The 16,349-nt window shown below is 39.3% G+C and overlaps 1 protein-coding gene across 2 annotated transcripts in view; it reads right to left on the reverse strand.

Annotated features, from left to right (window-relative positions):
- The window catches only part of Fsip1 (fibrous sheath interacting protein 1), a 213,365-nt gene that overhangs the window by 6,712 nt on the left and 190,304 nt on the right, over positions 1–16,349 (reverse strand). For both annotated transcript variants that reach the window (XM_045156922.1, XM_045156921.1), the window contains one exon: positions 7,592–8,102. In XM_045156922.1, the coding sequence (XP_045012857.1) occupies positions 7,592–8,102 (511 nt within the window). The remainder of the gene's footprint in view (positions 1–7,591; positions 8,103–16,349) is intronic.

Here is a 16,349-nt window from a genome sequence, read left to right on the forward strand (position 1 = left end):
TGCCTTTTAGAAGCAGAAATTAAATACTTGGAGCAGATTTTGACTTATCAAGGAAAAATAAGAACCTCTTTGTCAATATTATGTGCTATTAAAAGAGAGAATGAGAGGTTGGGGAGATTGTTCAGTGAGTAGGGTGCTTGACCGCAAAGCCCAATGACCCAGGTTCAACTTCCCAGTACCCACATAAAGCCGGATACATGAGGCACACATACATCTGAAATTCATTTGCAGTGGCTGGAGGCCCTGGTATGCTCATTTCTCTCTCTCTCTTTCTTTCTCTGCTTGCAAAAAAAATTAATTAAATATTTGTTAAGAAGAGAGAATGATAAATGTCTTTTTATTTCCTTCTAGTGTGCCTTTATAAATCTAATCTGAACCACACTGATATATTCGTATCCTTAGAAGGAGTCGGCACAGCAATAGCAATCACATAGCACCTCACCACAGAGGTGTGGCTAATGCACTTGTGCCAAGAAAATGTGCACAGGTTCAGTCTTTGTGTCAATTTTTTCAGAAAGCACATAATGTGGAATTTTGTATTTCAGAATAAAATTAATTAGTAAGAAAGAGAGAAAGTAAAAGAGAGAAAGGGAGAGAACTGGCATGCCAGGGCCCCCAGACACCGCAAATAAACTCCAGATGCATGCACCATCTTGTTCATCTGGCTTATATGGGTCCTGGAGAATTGAACCTCGGTTCTTTGGCTTTGCAGGCAAGCTCCTTAACCGCTAAGCCATCTGTCCAGCCCTATTTTTGGTAATATTTATGAGAGAGAGAGAATTGGCATACTAGGTGCTTCAACCACTGTAATCAAACTCCAGACATGTATGCCACCTTGTGCTCATGTGCAACCTTGCATGCTGGCATCACCTTGTGCATCTGGCTTATGTGGGACCTGGAGAGTCAAACATATAGGTCTTTCGGCTGCGCAGGCAAGTGCCTTAACCACTAAGTCATCTCTCCAGCCATCTGCTTATTATTAAATAAACTCTAAAGGATAGGTCTTGCTTTATTTTTGCATACTAGAATATCCAAAGTTGGAGCTGTTATATTGACCTCCACATTTATAAATATTAAAATAACTTACTGTATTAGTCAGGGTTCTCTAGAGGAACAGAACTGCTAGAATGAATTATTTTAAAAAGGGAATTTATTGTATTATCTTATGGTAGTCCAAGGCCGTTGGATTATATCGTCAAAGTGCTAAACCTGCCAACCAAGAGAATGTTGTCCAGCAAAAGTGTCTCCCAGAACACAGAGAAAAACAAAACTTTTGGAAGATAAAAAAAAGTTACAAGAGTCCATCACAATTTGGGCTGCTTTACAGAAATTGTAAAAGGAGTTCTTTATGGTGACATAGAAGGCTTCTAATAAATAAGAAAATACATATGAAAGCAAAAACATAGTATAACTCCTAATGATATTCACATATTCTAATGCATGGGGGTAGTCTTTAGGGCAATTTCTTATCTACTATAAGAATTAAAAACAAGGCTATTAAAAAAAACATAGTTACAATGAATTATTAAAGGATATGCCTAAAAATATGGGAATAAGAGAACAAAGGGTAGAGTTTTTAATGTGTTTAAGTTGCTATAAGCTTGTTTTATGTAAGTCTGAAGGCAAACATAAAGTAAAAGATTATAGTACTTCCACAAAATATAAAAGGGCTCAATGAAGACCACTCTAGAAATATCTTTTTTAAATCTATAGAAATATATATTTATTATATACATATACATTACATATAATTGAAAACATAGGAAGCTTTTAAGATTTACATTTTTTTCCTTTTCAAAAATATTTGTTTTAAGGAAGTGGATTGATTTGAATGATTACATGTAATCTGGAAATCAGCCACTTTGTGTCATCCCCTCTCTGCTCCCCACCTTACTTCCCAAATTATGTTTTGTCTAAAATTTCTTTTTTTTTTTTTTTGGTGGCATAGCCCTTTATTTATTTATTATTTATTTATTTTTTAATTAGTTTTCTATTCAGCAAATACAGGCAGTTTGGTACCATTATTAGGCTCATCTGTGGCCTGCCACCTCCCCATTGGCCCCTCCTTGTTGATGTATATGGGTTGTGCATTGTGGAGTTAGCCCCCAGTTATTGGTACGATAAATGCCTCTGCATATCAAGACCCAACATGTGGCTCTGACATTCTTTCCGCCCCCTCTTCCACAAAATTTCCCTGAGCCATGTTGGGTTCATTTTTGGTCTGCTTCAGTGATGATATATTTGATCCATAGAGGAAAACCTTAAAGAGGAAGAAACAAAAAATCTACAAAACAGCTGGGAAGCAAACTACTAAGTGGCAGTAGCAAAAATTTGAAGATTAGTTACCTTAAAAGTAAAGGAATTAACAAACCAAGTTTAATAGTACATTAGAAGAATCATTCACAACAATCAGTGGTTTTTATACCTGGTATACAAGTGTGGCCTAGCCTATGTAAACCAATAAGTATGATATGCTACACTATTCAAAATGAAGGATAAAAGTCATATGATCATCTCTAGAGGCTAGAAAAAAAAAAACACTGGACAAAATTCAGTACCTTCTCATGATTAAAAACTCAGAGTAGGGCTGGGCGTGGTGGCGCATGCCTTTAATTTGAGCACTTGGGAGGCAGAAGTAGGAGGATCGCAGAGAGTTTGAGGCCACCCTGAGACTATATAGTTAATTCCAGGTCATCCTGGACCAGAGTGAGACCCTACCTCGAAAAACAAAAACAACAAAAAAACAAACAAATAAAAAAACTCAGAGCAGGTTAAATATAGAGAGAATTTACCTTACACAATAATGGCTATATAGAACAAATCATGAAAAGTTGAACACTTTCCCTTTAAGATCAGGGAGAAGACAAGGGTACTCACTCTAGCTGCAAGTGCTAACCAGAACAATTAAGAAAGAGAAGGAAATAAGAACCTTCCAAATTGGAAAAAAAAAAAAAAAAAAAAGAAGTAAAACTGTCTCTGCTGACATGATCTTCTGCAATCAAGAACTCTAAAAACTCCATCAGAGAGAAAAAGTTATAACTGACACATGACTCCATTAACAATTTGTTCTAAAAATCAACATAAAAATCAGTAACACTTCTAAACACTAATAATAAGCTATACAAAATGAATTTAAGAAGGCAATCTCATAAAAGAAAGCAATATCATTTATAATAACAACAAAAATAGAAATAAATTTAATCAGAAGGATGTTAGACCTGTATACTCAAAACTAGGAAACATTGATTAAAAAATAAAGAAGCCTTTAATCCCAGCACTTGGGAGGCAGAGGTAGGAGGACTGACATGAGTTCAAGGCCACCCTGAAATGACAGAGTTAATTCCAGGTCAGCCTAGACCAGAGTGAGACCCTACCTCGAAAAAAAAAAAAAAAAGAAAAGAAAGAAAGAAAGAAAATAAAAATAAATCAATATATTTCATATTTGTGAATTAAAAATATTTTATAGTCCAGATGTTGTGGTGCATGTCTACAATCCTGGCACTCTGAAGGCTGAGGCAGGGGAATCACCATATATTTGAGGCCAGTCTGGGTTACATAGTGAGCTCCAAACCAGTCTTGGCTATAATGTGAGACCCTGTCTCATGACAAACAAACCAAAAAAATACTGAAATTGTTTGATCTCCATAATATACAAAGTTATATAAAGATTCAATGCAATTGCCATCAAAATTCCAATGTCATTTTCACAATAATCCTTAAATACAAAAGACCCTGAAAACATCCTTGAGGAAAGAACAAAGCTAGAAATACCACACTTCTCAAATCTCCCAGTATATAAAACATCTGTGGGCTGGAGAGATGGCTTAGTAGTTAAGCGCTTGCCTGTGAAGCCTAAGGACCCTGGTTTGAGGCTCGGTTCCCCAGGTCCCATGTTAGCCAGATGCACTAGGGAGCACAAGCGTCTGGAGTTCATTTGCAGAGGCTGGAAGCCCTGGCGTGCCCATTCTCTCTCTCTCCCTCTATCTGTCTTTCTCTCTATGTCTGTCGTTCTCAAATAAATAAATAAATAATAATAAAACATCTGTAATCAAAGTTGTTTGATTATATACAATCCAATACATGGAATCAGCATAAAAACATACAGGTCCATCAACAGACAGGATAGAAATCTCAGGACATAAAACCCATGTATTAACTATTGACTGAATTTTGAGAAAGGCTCCAAGAATATACAACAGGAGAAGGGTAAATTATGCAATAAATTGTGTTAGAGAAACTAGTTATCTACATGCAGAAGAATGAAATTTGGTCCTTATTTCATACTATGTACAAAACTTAATTCAAAATGGATTAAACATTTAAATACAATATCCAAAACCATAAAATTACTAGAAGAAAATATAAGAGAACTACTCCATGACAATGATCTGGGCAATGAATTTTTTTTAGATTATGATCCCAAAAGAACAGGCAACAAAAGTATAAAATAGACAAAATGGGGTTACACCAGACAAAAACTTTCTGCAGAACAGAGGAAACAATGAACAGTGAACTAGAGAACAACAGAAAATATCTGAAACCAGGCATCTGAGAAGAGGTTAATATTCAAAATATATATGGAACCCAAGCAACTGAATAGCAAAGAAACAAACAATCTGCTATTTAAAATGGGCAGCGCACCAAGTTAGTGCTCAGAAGAATATATATAAATGGGAACAAAATGAAAAAAAATTCAGCATCACTAACCACTAAGAAAATGCAAATCAAAGCTAAAATGAAATGCCACTTTTTTCAGAATAGCTATTATTACAAAGATGAGGGGCTATAGAGATGATTCAGCAGTTAAGGCACTTGCCTGCAAAGCCTAACGACCTAGGTTTGATTCCCTAGCACCCACATAAGCCAGATGCACAAGATGGCATGCATGTCTGGAGTTTGTTTGCAGTGACTAGAGGCCTTGGTGTGCCCATTTTCTCTCTCCTCTGCCTCTCTCTCTCTCTCTCTCTCTCTCTCTCTCTCTCTCTCTCTCTTTCTCTCTCTCTTTCTCTCTCTCTTTCTCTCTCTCTTTCTCACTCTTAAATAAATAAAATGTTTTTAAAATGAAATATAACACATATTGGTGACACCATGGAGAAAAGAGAAGTTTATGAGACTGACACTACCTACTGCACTAATGAGGCACCTAAGAAAATCTCATACACTTAGTCTTAGAACGTAAATCAGTACATTCCTTACAAAAAGCTGTTGAAGTAAAAATTGGACTACCATACAATCCAGATATCCCCTTTGGGCATATATCCAAAGATGGACATCTACACTTCTGTGTTCATTGCATTCACAGTATTCTGTTCTTTAAGACCCCCTGATTTTAAGAACTGAGTGGTGAGTACATACATAACAGGACAGTATGTAAAATGATCCAATAGAGAACCAATGTGCTTGGACATTTAGAGATGGAAAACATTAGGGATGATTCAGAGAGGGTGGGGTTGGAATTTAGCTACCGCTGAAAGAACACCTGCACATTTCTGAGAAGAACGGGCCTGAGCAACAGCAGCATACGGGAGCACTGGAAATCCCAAGTCTAGATTAAGTGGAGTGTGAATAGCATTTTGATGAGGAGCCAGAGAATGTCAGATGAGGCTGCAGAAGACTTAAACAGCAAGTGAAAGAATTCAGATTTAATTTAACAGGTAGTGACATGCTATGGAGTCTCATGGGAAATCTTGTTATCAAAAGGGTACTAGAAGGAAAATAGTAGCTGTCAACAATGTGGGGAGAGGGAGATGTGATGGTTAATCTTGGGATGTCAACTTGACAGGCTTTGGGATCATCATAGAAATCAATCTCTGTGAGTATTTGTAAGGGGTTTTCTTGATTAGGCTAATTGGGATGGAAGGACCTACCCTAACTGTAGGTGGCACCACTCCTTAGGCTGGGGTACTGGATTCTATAAAAAGGAGAGAGCTGAGCAGCAGCATTCACCACTCTGTTTCTTCACTGTAGACTGAATATGACCAACTGCCATGATGATCTGGAACCTGGAACTATAAAATGAAATAAACCTTTCCTTCCTCAAATTGCTTCTTCTCAGGTATTTGTTCAATGCAATGAGAAAGTAACTAATATACCAAGTAACAGGAGAGAAAAAGAGGAATGGCCATGAGAGACACTTTGGGTGGAAAAAATCCTTGAAGATTCCAAGTGAAGAGCCAGGAGAAATTAAAAGTGGAAAGTGAGCTGGGCACGGTGGTACATGCCTTTAATTCCAGCACTCAGGAGGCAGAGGTAGGATTGCTGTTAGTTCAAGGCTAACATGAGACTACATAGTGAACTCTAGGTCAGCCTGGGCTAGAGTGAAGCTGAACCCTGAAAAAATAAAGTAAAATAAAATAAAATAAAGGTAGGAAGTAAGGAAGAAGGACGATTTGTCAAGGCAACAGATTTTGATCCTAGTTTATGAAACAGATCTCCAGGGCTGGAGAGATGGCTTAGTGGTTAATCGCTTGCCTGTGAAATCTAAGGACCCTGGTTTGAGGCTCGATTCCCCAGGACCCACGTAAACCAGATGAACAAGGTGGTGTATGCATCTGGAGTTCATTTGCAGTGGCTGGAGGCCCTAGAGTGTCCATTCTCTCTCTCTCTCTCTCCCTCTCTCTCTCTCTCTCTCTCCCTCTCTCTCTCTCTCTCTCTCTCTCTCTCCCTCTCCCTCTCCCTCTCCCTCCCCTCTCCCTCTCCCTCTCCCTCTCCCTCTCCCTCCCTCTCTCTCTCTCTCTCTCTCTCTCTCTCTCTCTCTGCCTCTTTCTCTCTCTGTCTGTCACTCTCAAATAAATAAAAATAAACCAAAAAAAAATTAAAAACAAGAAGCAGAACTCCAAAGCAATGTTTAAGTTGTAAGGGAAAGATGAAGAAATTAGTGGGAGGTTGTCAAGTTGCCCAGCAGACAGTGAGGTGTGGTTTCACAATCAATAGGTTAAAGATACAAAAGGAAACAGATTGATAACTAGGGATTAAATAGAAAATTTGCTTTATAATCTATGTTAGAGGTTAAACTTTAAGCTGTTTAAATAGGCTCCCAAATTGGGACTTTAGAGTTCTAATACAGATAAACAAATGAACAGTTGTTATGTCAAAAACTTCTCAAACTGTTTGAATTCTGCATCACTGTATTATTGCGAAATATAAGACCGGACCATATCTAAGACTATAGGAATAAGATGGAAAGTATGTCTATAGATGGAAACTAAGAAAACTGCAATGAGTATGGTATATTATAAATTCATTCCCTAAAATTTTTATCACTAAAGTTTGGAAATTGGAATAATAGGCAAACCTATTTAAAATACTTATCCACATTCAGACTACTTTCTCTTTTCCTCTGAAGACAACAATGCTCTCTAGATGACAAAATTATATATTACAAAGAATGGCATATTTCGTAAGAATGTTAAGCTCAACATTGATCTCCTAAGAACATTGATATATGTTGTTTTAGGTCTGCATGCTCTTACTGGCACCACCTGTGGCCTACGATAGATCTTCCTATCCTACTCTGCTTCTATTCAAAGTATCTTTACATTGAGGAGCTTCCCTAGGAATTAGTCACAAAACACATTTTTCTAAGCCTCACCTGTTGTGGATTTCTGTGGAAGGCTGAGTTGCAGCTGTTGGTCATCAGAGAAGAAGCTCCTGTTGATATCATAGAATGGATCATCCAAGAAGGAAGGCCTTTGCAGTCTCCCAAGACCAACGGTCTTTGACATAAAGTAGTTTTCCACATCACTGAAACCCTCCTCCTTGGAGAACTGGAGGCATTTCATATTCTCTGCTTCCAAGACAACAGCTTCTGGCAGGCAGTGCCCAGTCAAGGCTTTGGCAAGATAGTACCCTGTGGAAACTTCGCCTTCTGAAGTCTCAAGAACATCTGCATCTTCTTCTTGGATTTTCTGGACCTCCACTTCCGACTCTTTAGGTAATTTACGGAGAATGGGTCTGGAAAGCTGGGGGATCTCAGGTACTATGTCCTCGATGCCTTTGTTTTCTCTTTCAGAAGAAAGCGCAGTGATGGATTTTTGTCTGAATGTGCATTCCTCCAGGAGACACTGGAGCTGTTCCTCAGTAAGAAGCGGTGTGGAATCGAACTGAAGAAACAAACCAAGTTTTGGTCAATTGGTTGAGTAAGCATATTTATTTTTTATAAGCTTTCAGTAATATAATACAAATGCAAATGCCAGGAAAACCCTTGTACAAAAAAGTAGGAAAACAGACCATTTTGGCATGTCCAAAACTACAAACGGAATGTACAGTAGCCCTAGAGGATGAGTTTTGAAACAATTGTGCACACTGCTCTTGAGAGGAGGATCATGCTACACTGATAATAAGAGTCACTGTGCCAGGTTAACATGAAGACCCTCAACACAGAGAGGTAACTTGAGCTGAATATAAAGATGGTGCAAAAGCATCTTCATCTTTAAATATTGGGTCACAAAGCAGAGAAATGGGAAGTCACCTCTTTGATAGTCAGGAATACTATCACAATTCACATTCTGCATTCCTCAGTCTCTAGCCCATTCCTCAATGTGAACCATACCACCTGCAAATTCTGTAACTCAGAAGAAGAAAAAACTCTCTGGCACAGGGAAGACGACACCTGTTCCAGGAATTCACCATATGCGTGTCTGTTCACAAAGTTCTGTACACAAAACTGCTAGACAGAAAAGGAAGGGTGAAAGCCTGCCCGCCCCCCACCTTCATCGATGCTTAGGTGCTTCAAAGCTAAGTATCTAGGCAGAGGCCAGGAGCAGAGCATTCTGGGAGGAGAATTTGATCTTGCATACTTAATTTCTATGTGTAAAGATTCTCCAGGCTGAATGTTTCAAATGAGACCTTAAGAATTTAAAAACAAAATTTTCTTCCAGTGATGTTCTGAGGAAATAAGTAAAAATGAATTACACGAAAGCATAGGGCCACGTTCTGCAAGAATTCAGGCAAACAGTGCAAATTATAACAAATTCAAAAAGAAATGGAATTAAAATATATTAAAATACATTGATAAAAATGTCCTTCTCTAATAAATCAGTACATTCCTTTATTTTTATAGTAGATTATCTAAGAAAACACTAACACTTTATAAAGAGGGATGGATTATCTAAGAATGATAAATCTTTGTATGAAAGCATAGTTGATAATAGTAATGCCCATAACTTCAACTTCAATACAGTAAAATGATGTTATTGACCTACCTTGAAAATACCCAGTACAAAGGGCTAGGGATGTAGCTAAGCTGTAAAGAGCCTGAATGTGTAGAGAGCATGCAGGTGTAAAGACCTGGGTTCAATCACAAGTACCATTAAAAAAACACACAGCAAAAACAACCCTAAATATTCTGTATATGCAAAATACTGAGTGGGGAGCTATAATTAGAACAAGTATATCTAATTCCCTAATGTAATGTTTCTAAGGCAGGAAGTAAAAATTGTGGGGAAAATTTACATGATGTTTTGAAATATATCATGTGGGGGATGTGTATGTGTGTGGACTATCCATGGTGTGGTTCGTGTGTTAAATGAAAATAAGTATGCAGATACCTACACTCCATGAGGAGGCCAGAGAAAAATGCTGGGTGCTCCCCACATTGCTCATTCATGTATTTCCTTCAGACAGAGTCTCATCTCATGAGTCCTATAAATTATCTTATCTCTGCTCCCCACAGGACTAGAGATATAGGCACACATGGCCATGCACAGTTATTTACATGGTGCTGGGGAATCAAACTCAGAAGGTCTCTGGCCATCATGCTTGTACAGCAATGTACTTTTATCTGGTGAGACATCTTCCTAACACATATATCATGTATTTTAGAATTATATTTAATTTACCTGTATTAAAATTAAGTTGAAAGTGGCACTGTGAGGTTGACAACAATAAGTTGTCTGATCGCAGTGCCTAGAAAAACCATCACAAGACCCTCATAATAGGAGAAAAAGACAATGACATCAAAATAAAAGAGAGACTAATGGAGAGAGGGAGAGGATATGATAGAGAGTGGAGTTGTGAAAGGGAAAGTGGAATAGGGGAGAGAATTATCATGGTTTATTGTCTGTCAGCAGAAGGTGTCAATTAAAAAATTGGGCATTAAAAAAGAATAAAAAAAGAAATTGTCTGAGAAACATCCAACCAATGGGATCTCATAAACTAAAGCTATTTTATAGCTGAAGAAACCATTAACTGAGTCAACAGACAACATGCAGAATGGGAGAAAACTCACCAATTATACATCTGACAGAGGCTTACTATCTAGAATTTATATAAAAAACTCAAAAGTCTGTAAGAAAAGCATTCAACCCAGTCAAAAATAGGGCAGGGAACTAAATAGAGAGTTCTCAAAGGAAGAATGCAAATTTACAATGAACATTAAAAATATTTTTTCAACATCTTTAGCCATCAGGAAAATTAAAATTAAAATTACATTGAGATTCCATCTCACGCTGGTCAAAATGGCAATCATCAAAAAATCAAATGACAACAAATACTGGCAAAGGTGTGGGGAAAGAAGAACCTTTATTTACTGTCAGTGGTAGTGTAAACTAGTGTAACCATTATGGAAATTAGTACAGATAGAGGTTTCGCCAAAAATCTAAAAATAGGTGTACCATATGATCAAGCTATACCACTTCTGGGCATATGCCCCAAAGAATACACTTTACAATGGAGATACTTACTCAGCCATGTTTATTGCTACTCTATTCATAATAGCTAGGAAAAATCAACCCAGATGCCCAACAACTAATGAATGGATTATGAAGATGTGGTGTGTAGACACAGTGAAGTTATATTCAGCTGTAAAGCAATATAAAATTCTCAGGAAAATGGATTGATCTGGAAAACAATTATTCTAAGTGAGGTAATAGGTTCAGGAAGACAAACATTGGCTGTTCTCTCTCATATGTGGATCCAAGCTTGGAACAGTAGATTTGTCTGTCAGTTGTAATCAGAGTCAGTAGTAGTGGCCTGGAAGCTAGGAGGCTTGGAGAGAGGAGAAATGAGGAGAGATAATAGTAGATAGGAAATCCTATGGATAGAACATAGGGGGAGACAGACATGCTTCACCACATGTGGCTAAAAGATACAATTTTTTTAAAAATATTTTTAATTTATTTGATGGGGAGGGAACAGGCACACTAGGGCCTCTAGTCATTGCAAATGAACTCTAGACACATGTACCACTTCATGTATCTAGCTTTATGTGGGTATTGGGGAATCAAACCCAGGTCTTTTAGCTTTGGAGACAAGTACGTTAAGCACAAGTGTGTGTGTGTGTGTATGTGTGTGTGTGTGTGTGTGTCACACAGAGAGAGACAGGGAGAGTTTGAACAAAAATACCAAGTTGGGAGTGGAAAAAACCCTGAGATATAGGTGGCTGTATATAAATCTTAGTACAGAAGATGGGTCACCCCCCGCCACACACACACACAATGAGCTATTGGTCAGGGAGGTCCATGAGGCCCCCCAAAATAATACAGATCATTGCCAAAGCACTTAGTATCTACCAAAATGGGATGGTAAGACCCTATTGTTAAAGACAGCATAGGACATTGGGAAAATCAAGCTAGAACTGAGATTGAAGCCATCTTGCTGCCAGATAGCATAGCTACCACAGTGCTGGAGGACACTATGCAAGCTTCTGGGGGAGAAAAAGCCATCTACAGCCTGAACAAGCAATAAATCCTGCAAGCTACAAAATCACCCATCCAGGCAAGATGTACCCATAGATGCAATAGTGCCACACAAGTTATGGGGGTAACCAACTGCTCTCTGATTGGATATTAGGCTTCTCAGTGGAAGAAAATTCATACCTGGTACTGAGAACTGAGTCAAAAGCCTATAGCTTGAAAAGTCATAGACCCTAGAGGGAAGCTTCCACTCTTCTTTGGCTAAATGGAGATGTTAAAACTATTTTAAAAATCTTTCTAAATATATTTCTGCCCTTTGTTTAATGTTATTCTAATTTTTAGAATAGAGAAGCTTCTTTTTACATATGATGGAAAATACCAGTGAGACCCAAGACTCATCAAGATGCCAAGAAGAGAAAACATCATGTTTAGCACTAGATGAGTCATCTCTGTCATATCTGCTTGGGGCTTGGGGAACATTGTACAGGAAATGACATAAAGAATATGAGTGCTGCTCTTGCTTCTAGCCAAAGAAGTTTCTCTATGGAAATGGTGGTAGGCACTAAGAACACTCAAAAGTCATCAAAGATGAAAATAAGAGGCAGTCTTGAGTTTGACACTAAATGAGACATCTCAATCACACCCTCTAAGGCTCAGGGAACACTGTAGAAGAGGGGCTGAAAGACTGTAAGAGCCACAGGCTGGGAAGGAGTACTTCATGGCACTGTCCTTTCAACATGAACCACCTGGTGCCTTCATGACCACATAGTGGTTGTTAATTCCCCACAAGATCTACACTGTTCTGAGCCCATCAACATTTTGGCATGAAAGACATGGAGAACAAAAGGAATTAGACAAAACAGAGAAAGGACTACCTAGAAAGAGAAGGGTCCTCAGTGGAATAGGGACAGGGGAAGGGACAAAAGAAGATAACAGGATGAAAATGCTATCCAATCAGAGTATGTTCAGATATTAAAGTTCTCAACTTAAAAATAAAAAGTCAATGCCGGGCATGGTGGCACACACCTTTAATCCCAGCACTCAGGAGGCAGAGGTAGGTGGATCGCCATGAGTTCGAGGCCACCCTGAGAATACACAGTGAGTTCCAGGTCAGCCTGGACTAGAATGAGACTCTACCTCGAAAATCCAAAAAACTAAAATAAAATAAAATAAAAATAAAAAGTCAGCAACTTGGGTTGATCCAGGTTAGGAACTGTAGATGAGTAAGATCATAAGACAGTTGTCTTTCTGTGATTGTGTGAGTTCACTTAGAATGATCTGTTCCAAGTTTGACCATTTTTCTACAAATTTCAATATGTCATTTTTTCTTACTGCTGAGTAAAATTCCATCATGTAGATATACCACATCTTGGTTATCCATTCGGCCAATGAAGGGTAACTGGGTTGATTCCAGTTTTTAGCTATTATGAATTGAGCAGCTATAAATATGATTAAGCAAATATTTCTGAACTGAGAAGTGGAGCTTTTAGGATAAATGCCCAGTAGGTAACTCTATATTTATCCTTTTCAGGAGTCTCCAAATTGATTTCCACAGTGGTTGTGCTAGCTTACATTCCCATCAACAGTGAATGAGTGTTCTTATTTCGCCACAGCCTTACCAACATTTGTTTTCATTTGATTTTTTAATGTTTGCTATCCTTACTGGGGTAAGGTAGAATCTCATAGTTGTTTTATTCCCATTGGTTATGGATGTTGAACATTTTATTAAGTGTGTTAGCCATTTGTAATTCTTCCTCTGAGAACTCCCTTATAGTTCTCTGCCCCACTTTTGGAGTCGGTTGATTTTTTTGTTGTTTAGTTTTTTAGTTCTTTGTAGATTCTGTCAGTGGTATAGCTGGTGAAGATTTTCTCCTATTTGAGTTGATAATCTATTGGCTCTGCTTATGGTATGTTTGTCTGTGCAAAAGCTTTTTAGCTTTATGAGATTCCATTGGTTGAGTGCTTGTTTAATTTCCTTGGCTACTGGGGTTTTGTTAAGGAAGTCTTTTCCCAGTCTTATACTGTGGAGAGTGTTTCTTTTTTTTTTTTTTTTTTCCAGTAGTTGAAGAAGTTCAGGTCTTATATTGAGGTCTTTAATCTATTTGGACAATAGGGAGGGTAGGGCTTGGAGGAAGGGGAAAGGTGGAGGGACACAAAACTGAACCCAAATTGAACTGGTACCATAGAATCCTATATCCTGGAAGTCAGACGTAAAGGTGGAACCCTCAAGAGGACCTTAGGGGGAGCCTGAATCAAAGAGCACTGGAGAGTGTAAGACAAAACCTAACCTCAAATTTCTCCTGTTTCTCTTTCTTCTCTGGTCTTTTCTTTCTTCTTTTCCCTTGGTACTGGCCTGTAATTCCCTGTACTTGGATGTGGTCTATATCCACAATGAGCTGTTGATTAGAGAAGACGGACCTCTGTCAGAGCATCTGATTACTCACCAGAGATTAATGGTAAGACCCTACTGCTAAAGACACCAAACACTGTTGGCATAGACCATGGAGAAACCTGGTTGGAATCCAGAGGAGAGCCAGTCCCTAGGCAATTATTCCATCTAGTGCTGGAAGGTTCTACATGAGCTACCAGGGGAAAGTGGCCAACATCTGTCCAAGAAAATCAAAGTTTAAGTGACTCAGAAGCAAACAACCTGGTGTGATGTTCACACAAGTGCAATAGTGGCACACAGCCATGGTGGGTAACCAACTACTCTTGGATTGGCTAACAGATCCAGTCTGGAAAAAAAAAAAAAGCATATCTGGAATTGGGAAGCAAGTCAGAATCATATCCAGATAATGATTCTGCTTTCCATTGTCAAGCTCCCACTAACCTTAGACTATAAGAATGTCTAAACCCTTTTAATTCTCTCTAAATTTATAATGGTTATCCCATTTAACTGGCACTGATTTCACTCTCTGTTGGAGAATCTGCTTCTCTTTTTCAGATGAGAACTGGATCTGAGGAGATACACAACCCAGCACACTCAGCCCTGGCCCCATCTGAAACCACAGAGGAATTTGGGAAATGAGCAAGAATGATGCTATCTTAGTTAAGCTGATATCAACACAAGGGTGATGGAGAAAGTTACTGAGGACACTCAACACCTACCAACCCAGAGATACAGAGGCTCCTAAGTGCCCATCACTGAAGTAGACTTAAAATGCTCCCAGCATGGCACAGGGAATTTTGCAGAAGAGGAGCCAGAAAGATTGTTAGAGCCACAATTTGGGATATTTTGCACAGAGTCCCCCTGAAATACATGACTTATAATCCCCATGGGGCTGACCTGCATCCCCAATGAGGAAGGCCTTTTCAGAAAAGGGGCAGGGAGGAAGGAAAGAATGGTACCAACATGTGATGTTTACATACAAAATATGTCCATAATTAATAATAAAAATAAATTTTAAAAAATTAAAAGAAGTTAAACAATAAATAAGTCATTAATTTAAAAAAGAAAAATAAGAAATTATCTGAGAATTTCTTCTTAGCAATTATCTAGAATATGCAATTTGGGCAACTCAGCCTGAGGGTGAATACATGGGAAGAAATATGGAGCTGAATTCTACAATAGCAAATCCTACTTTTATTAAAAATTTCAAGAATCCAGATGTGGGGGCTGGGGAAATGGCTTAGCAGTTATGGCATTTGCCTGTAAAGCCTAAGAACTCCAGTCCGATTTCTCAGGACCCATGTAAGCCACAGGCACAAGTGGGGAGCATGTATCTGGAGTTCCTTTTCACTGGCTAGCAGCTCTGGCATGCCCATTCTCTCTTTTCCTCTACCTGCCTCTTTCTCTCCCTCTCTCTCTCTTCCCCTCCTCCCTCCCTCTCCCCCTCTTTCCCTCTCTCTCTCTCTCCCTCTCTCTCTCTCTCTGTCAAATAAATAAATAAAATACATTTTTCAAAAAAGAATCCAGATGTGGTACTTTTCATAGAATCAGAACATTTCTCTCATCCTACTTACTATATGAACCTAGTTAACTAGAAAATGAAGGTAGTCCTCGAGAATAGTTACAAAATGTGCCATGCAGCATGAGGACCAGAGTTCAGACCCTCAGCCCCCACATAAATGTTGGCTAGCATGGCAGCCCTCCTAGAATCCCAGCACTCAAGAGGTGGAGGCGGGCACCTCCAGGACAAGCTGGTTAACTAAATCCGCAAGCTCTGGTAAGGAACATGGAGAATGATCTAGAACGACACCTGTGGATAACCTCCGGCCTCCACATGCATGTGCACAAACATGCAAATTCACCTGCACACGCATATACCCCATTTCCATATGGACACATACACATATGATACACATGCACACATGCAAAAAAATGTCCAAAAAAATCTACTTAGAAAGTAAGAATATGTACCACTTGGCTACGTGTTCCTCCTGCCTCCAAGATCCAATTGCTTGTCCTGCCACTCCTACAACCAGTCCTGCTGCACACACCCCTGCCTGCACCCTCCCCAGCCTGCACCTCCCCAGCCGGCACCCTCCCCAGCCTGCACCCTCCCCTGCCTGCACCCTCCCCAGCCTGCACCCACCCCTGCCTGCACCCTCCCCTGCCTGCACCTCCCCAGCCTGCACCCTCCCCAGCCTGCACCCTCCCCTGACTGCACCCACCCCTGCCTGCACCCTACCCTGCCTGCACCTCCCCAGCCTGCACTCTCCCCAACCTGCACCCACAACTGCCTGCATCCTCCCCAGCCTGCACCCTCCCCAGCC

This window comes from Jaculus jaculus, chromosome 8 (assembly GCF_020740685.1).
Source record: "Jaculus jaculus isolate mJacJac1 chromosome 8, mJacJac1.mat.Y.cur, whole genome shotgun sequence".
Lineage (NCBI taxonomy): Eukaryota > Metazoa > Chordata > Mammalia > Rodentia > Dipodidae > Jaculus > Jaculus jaculus.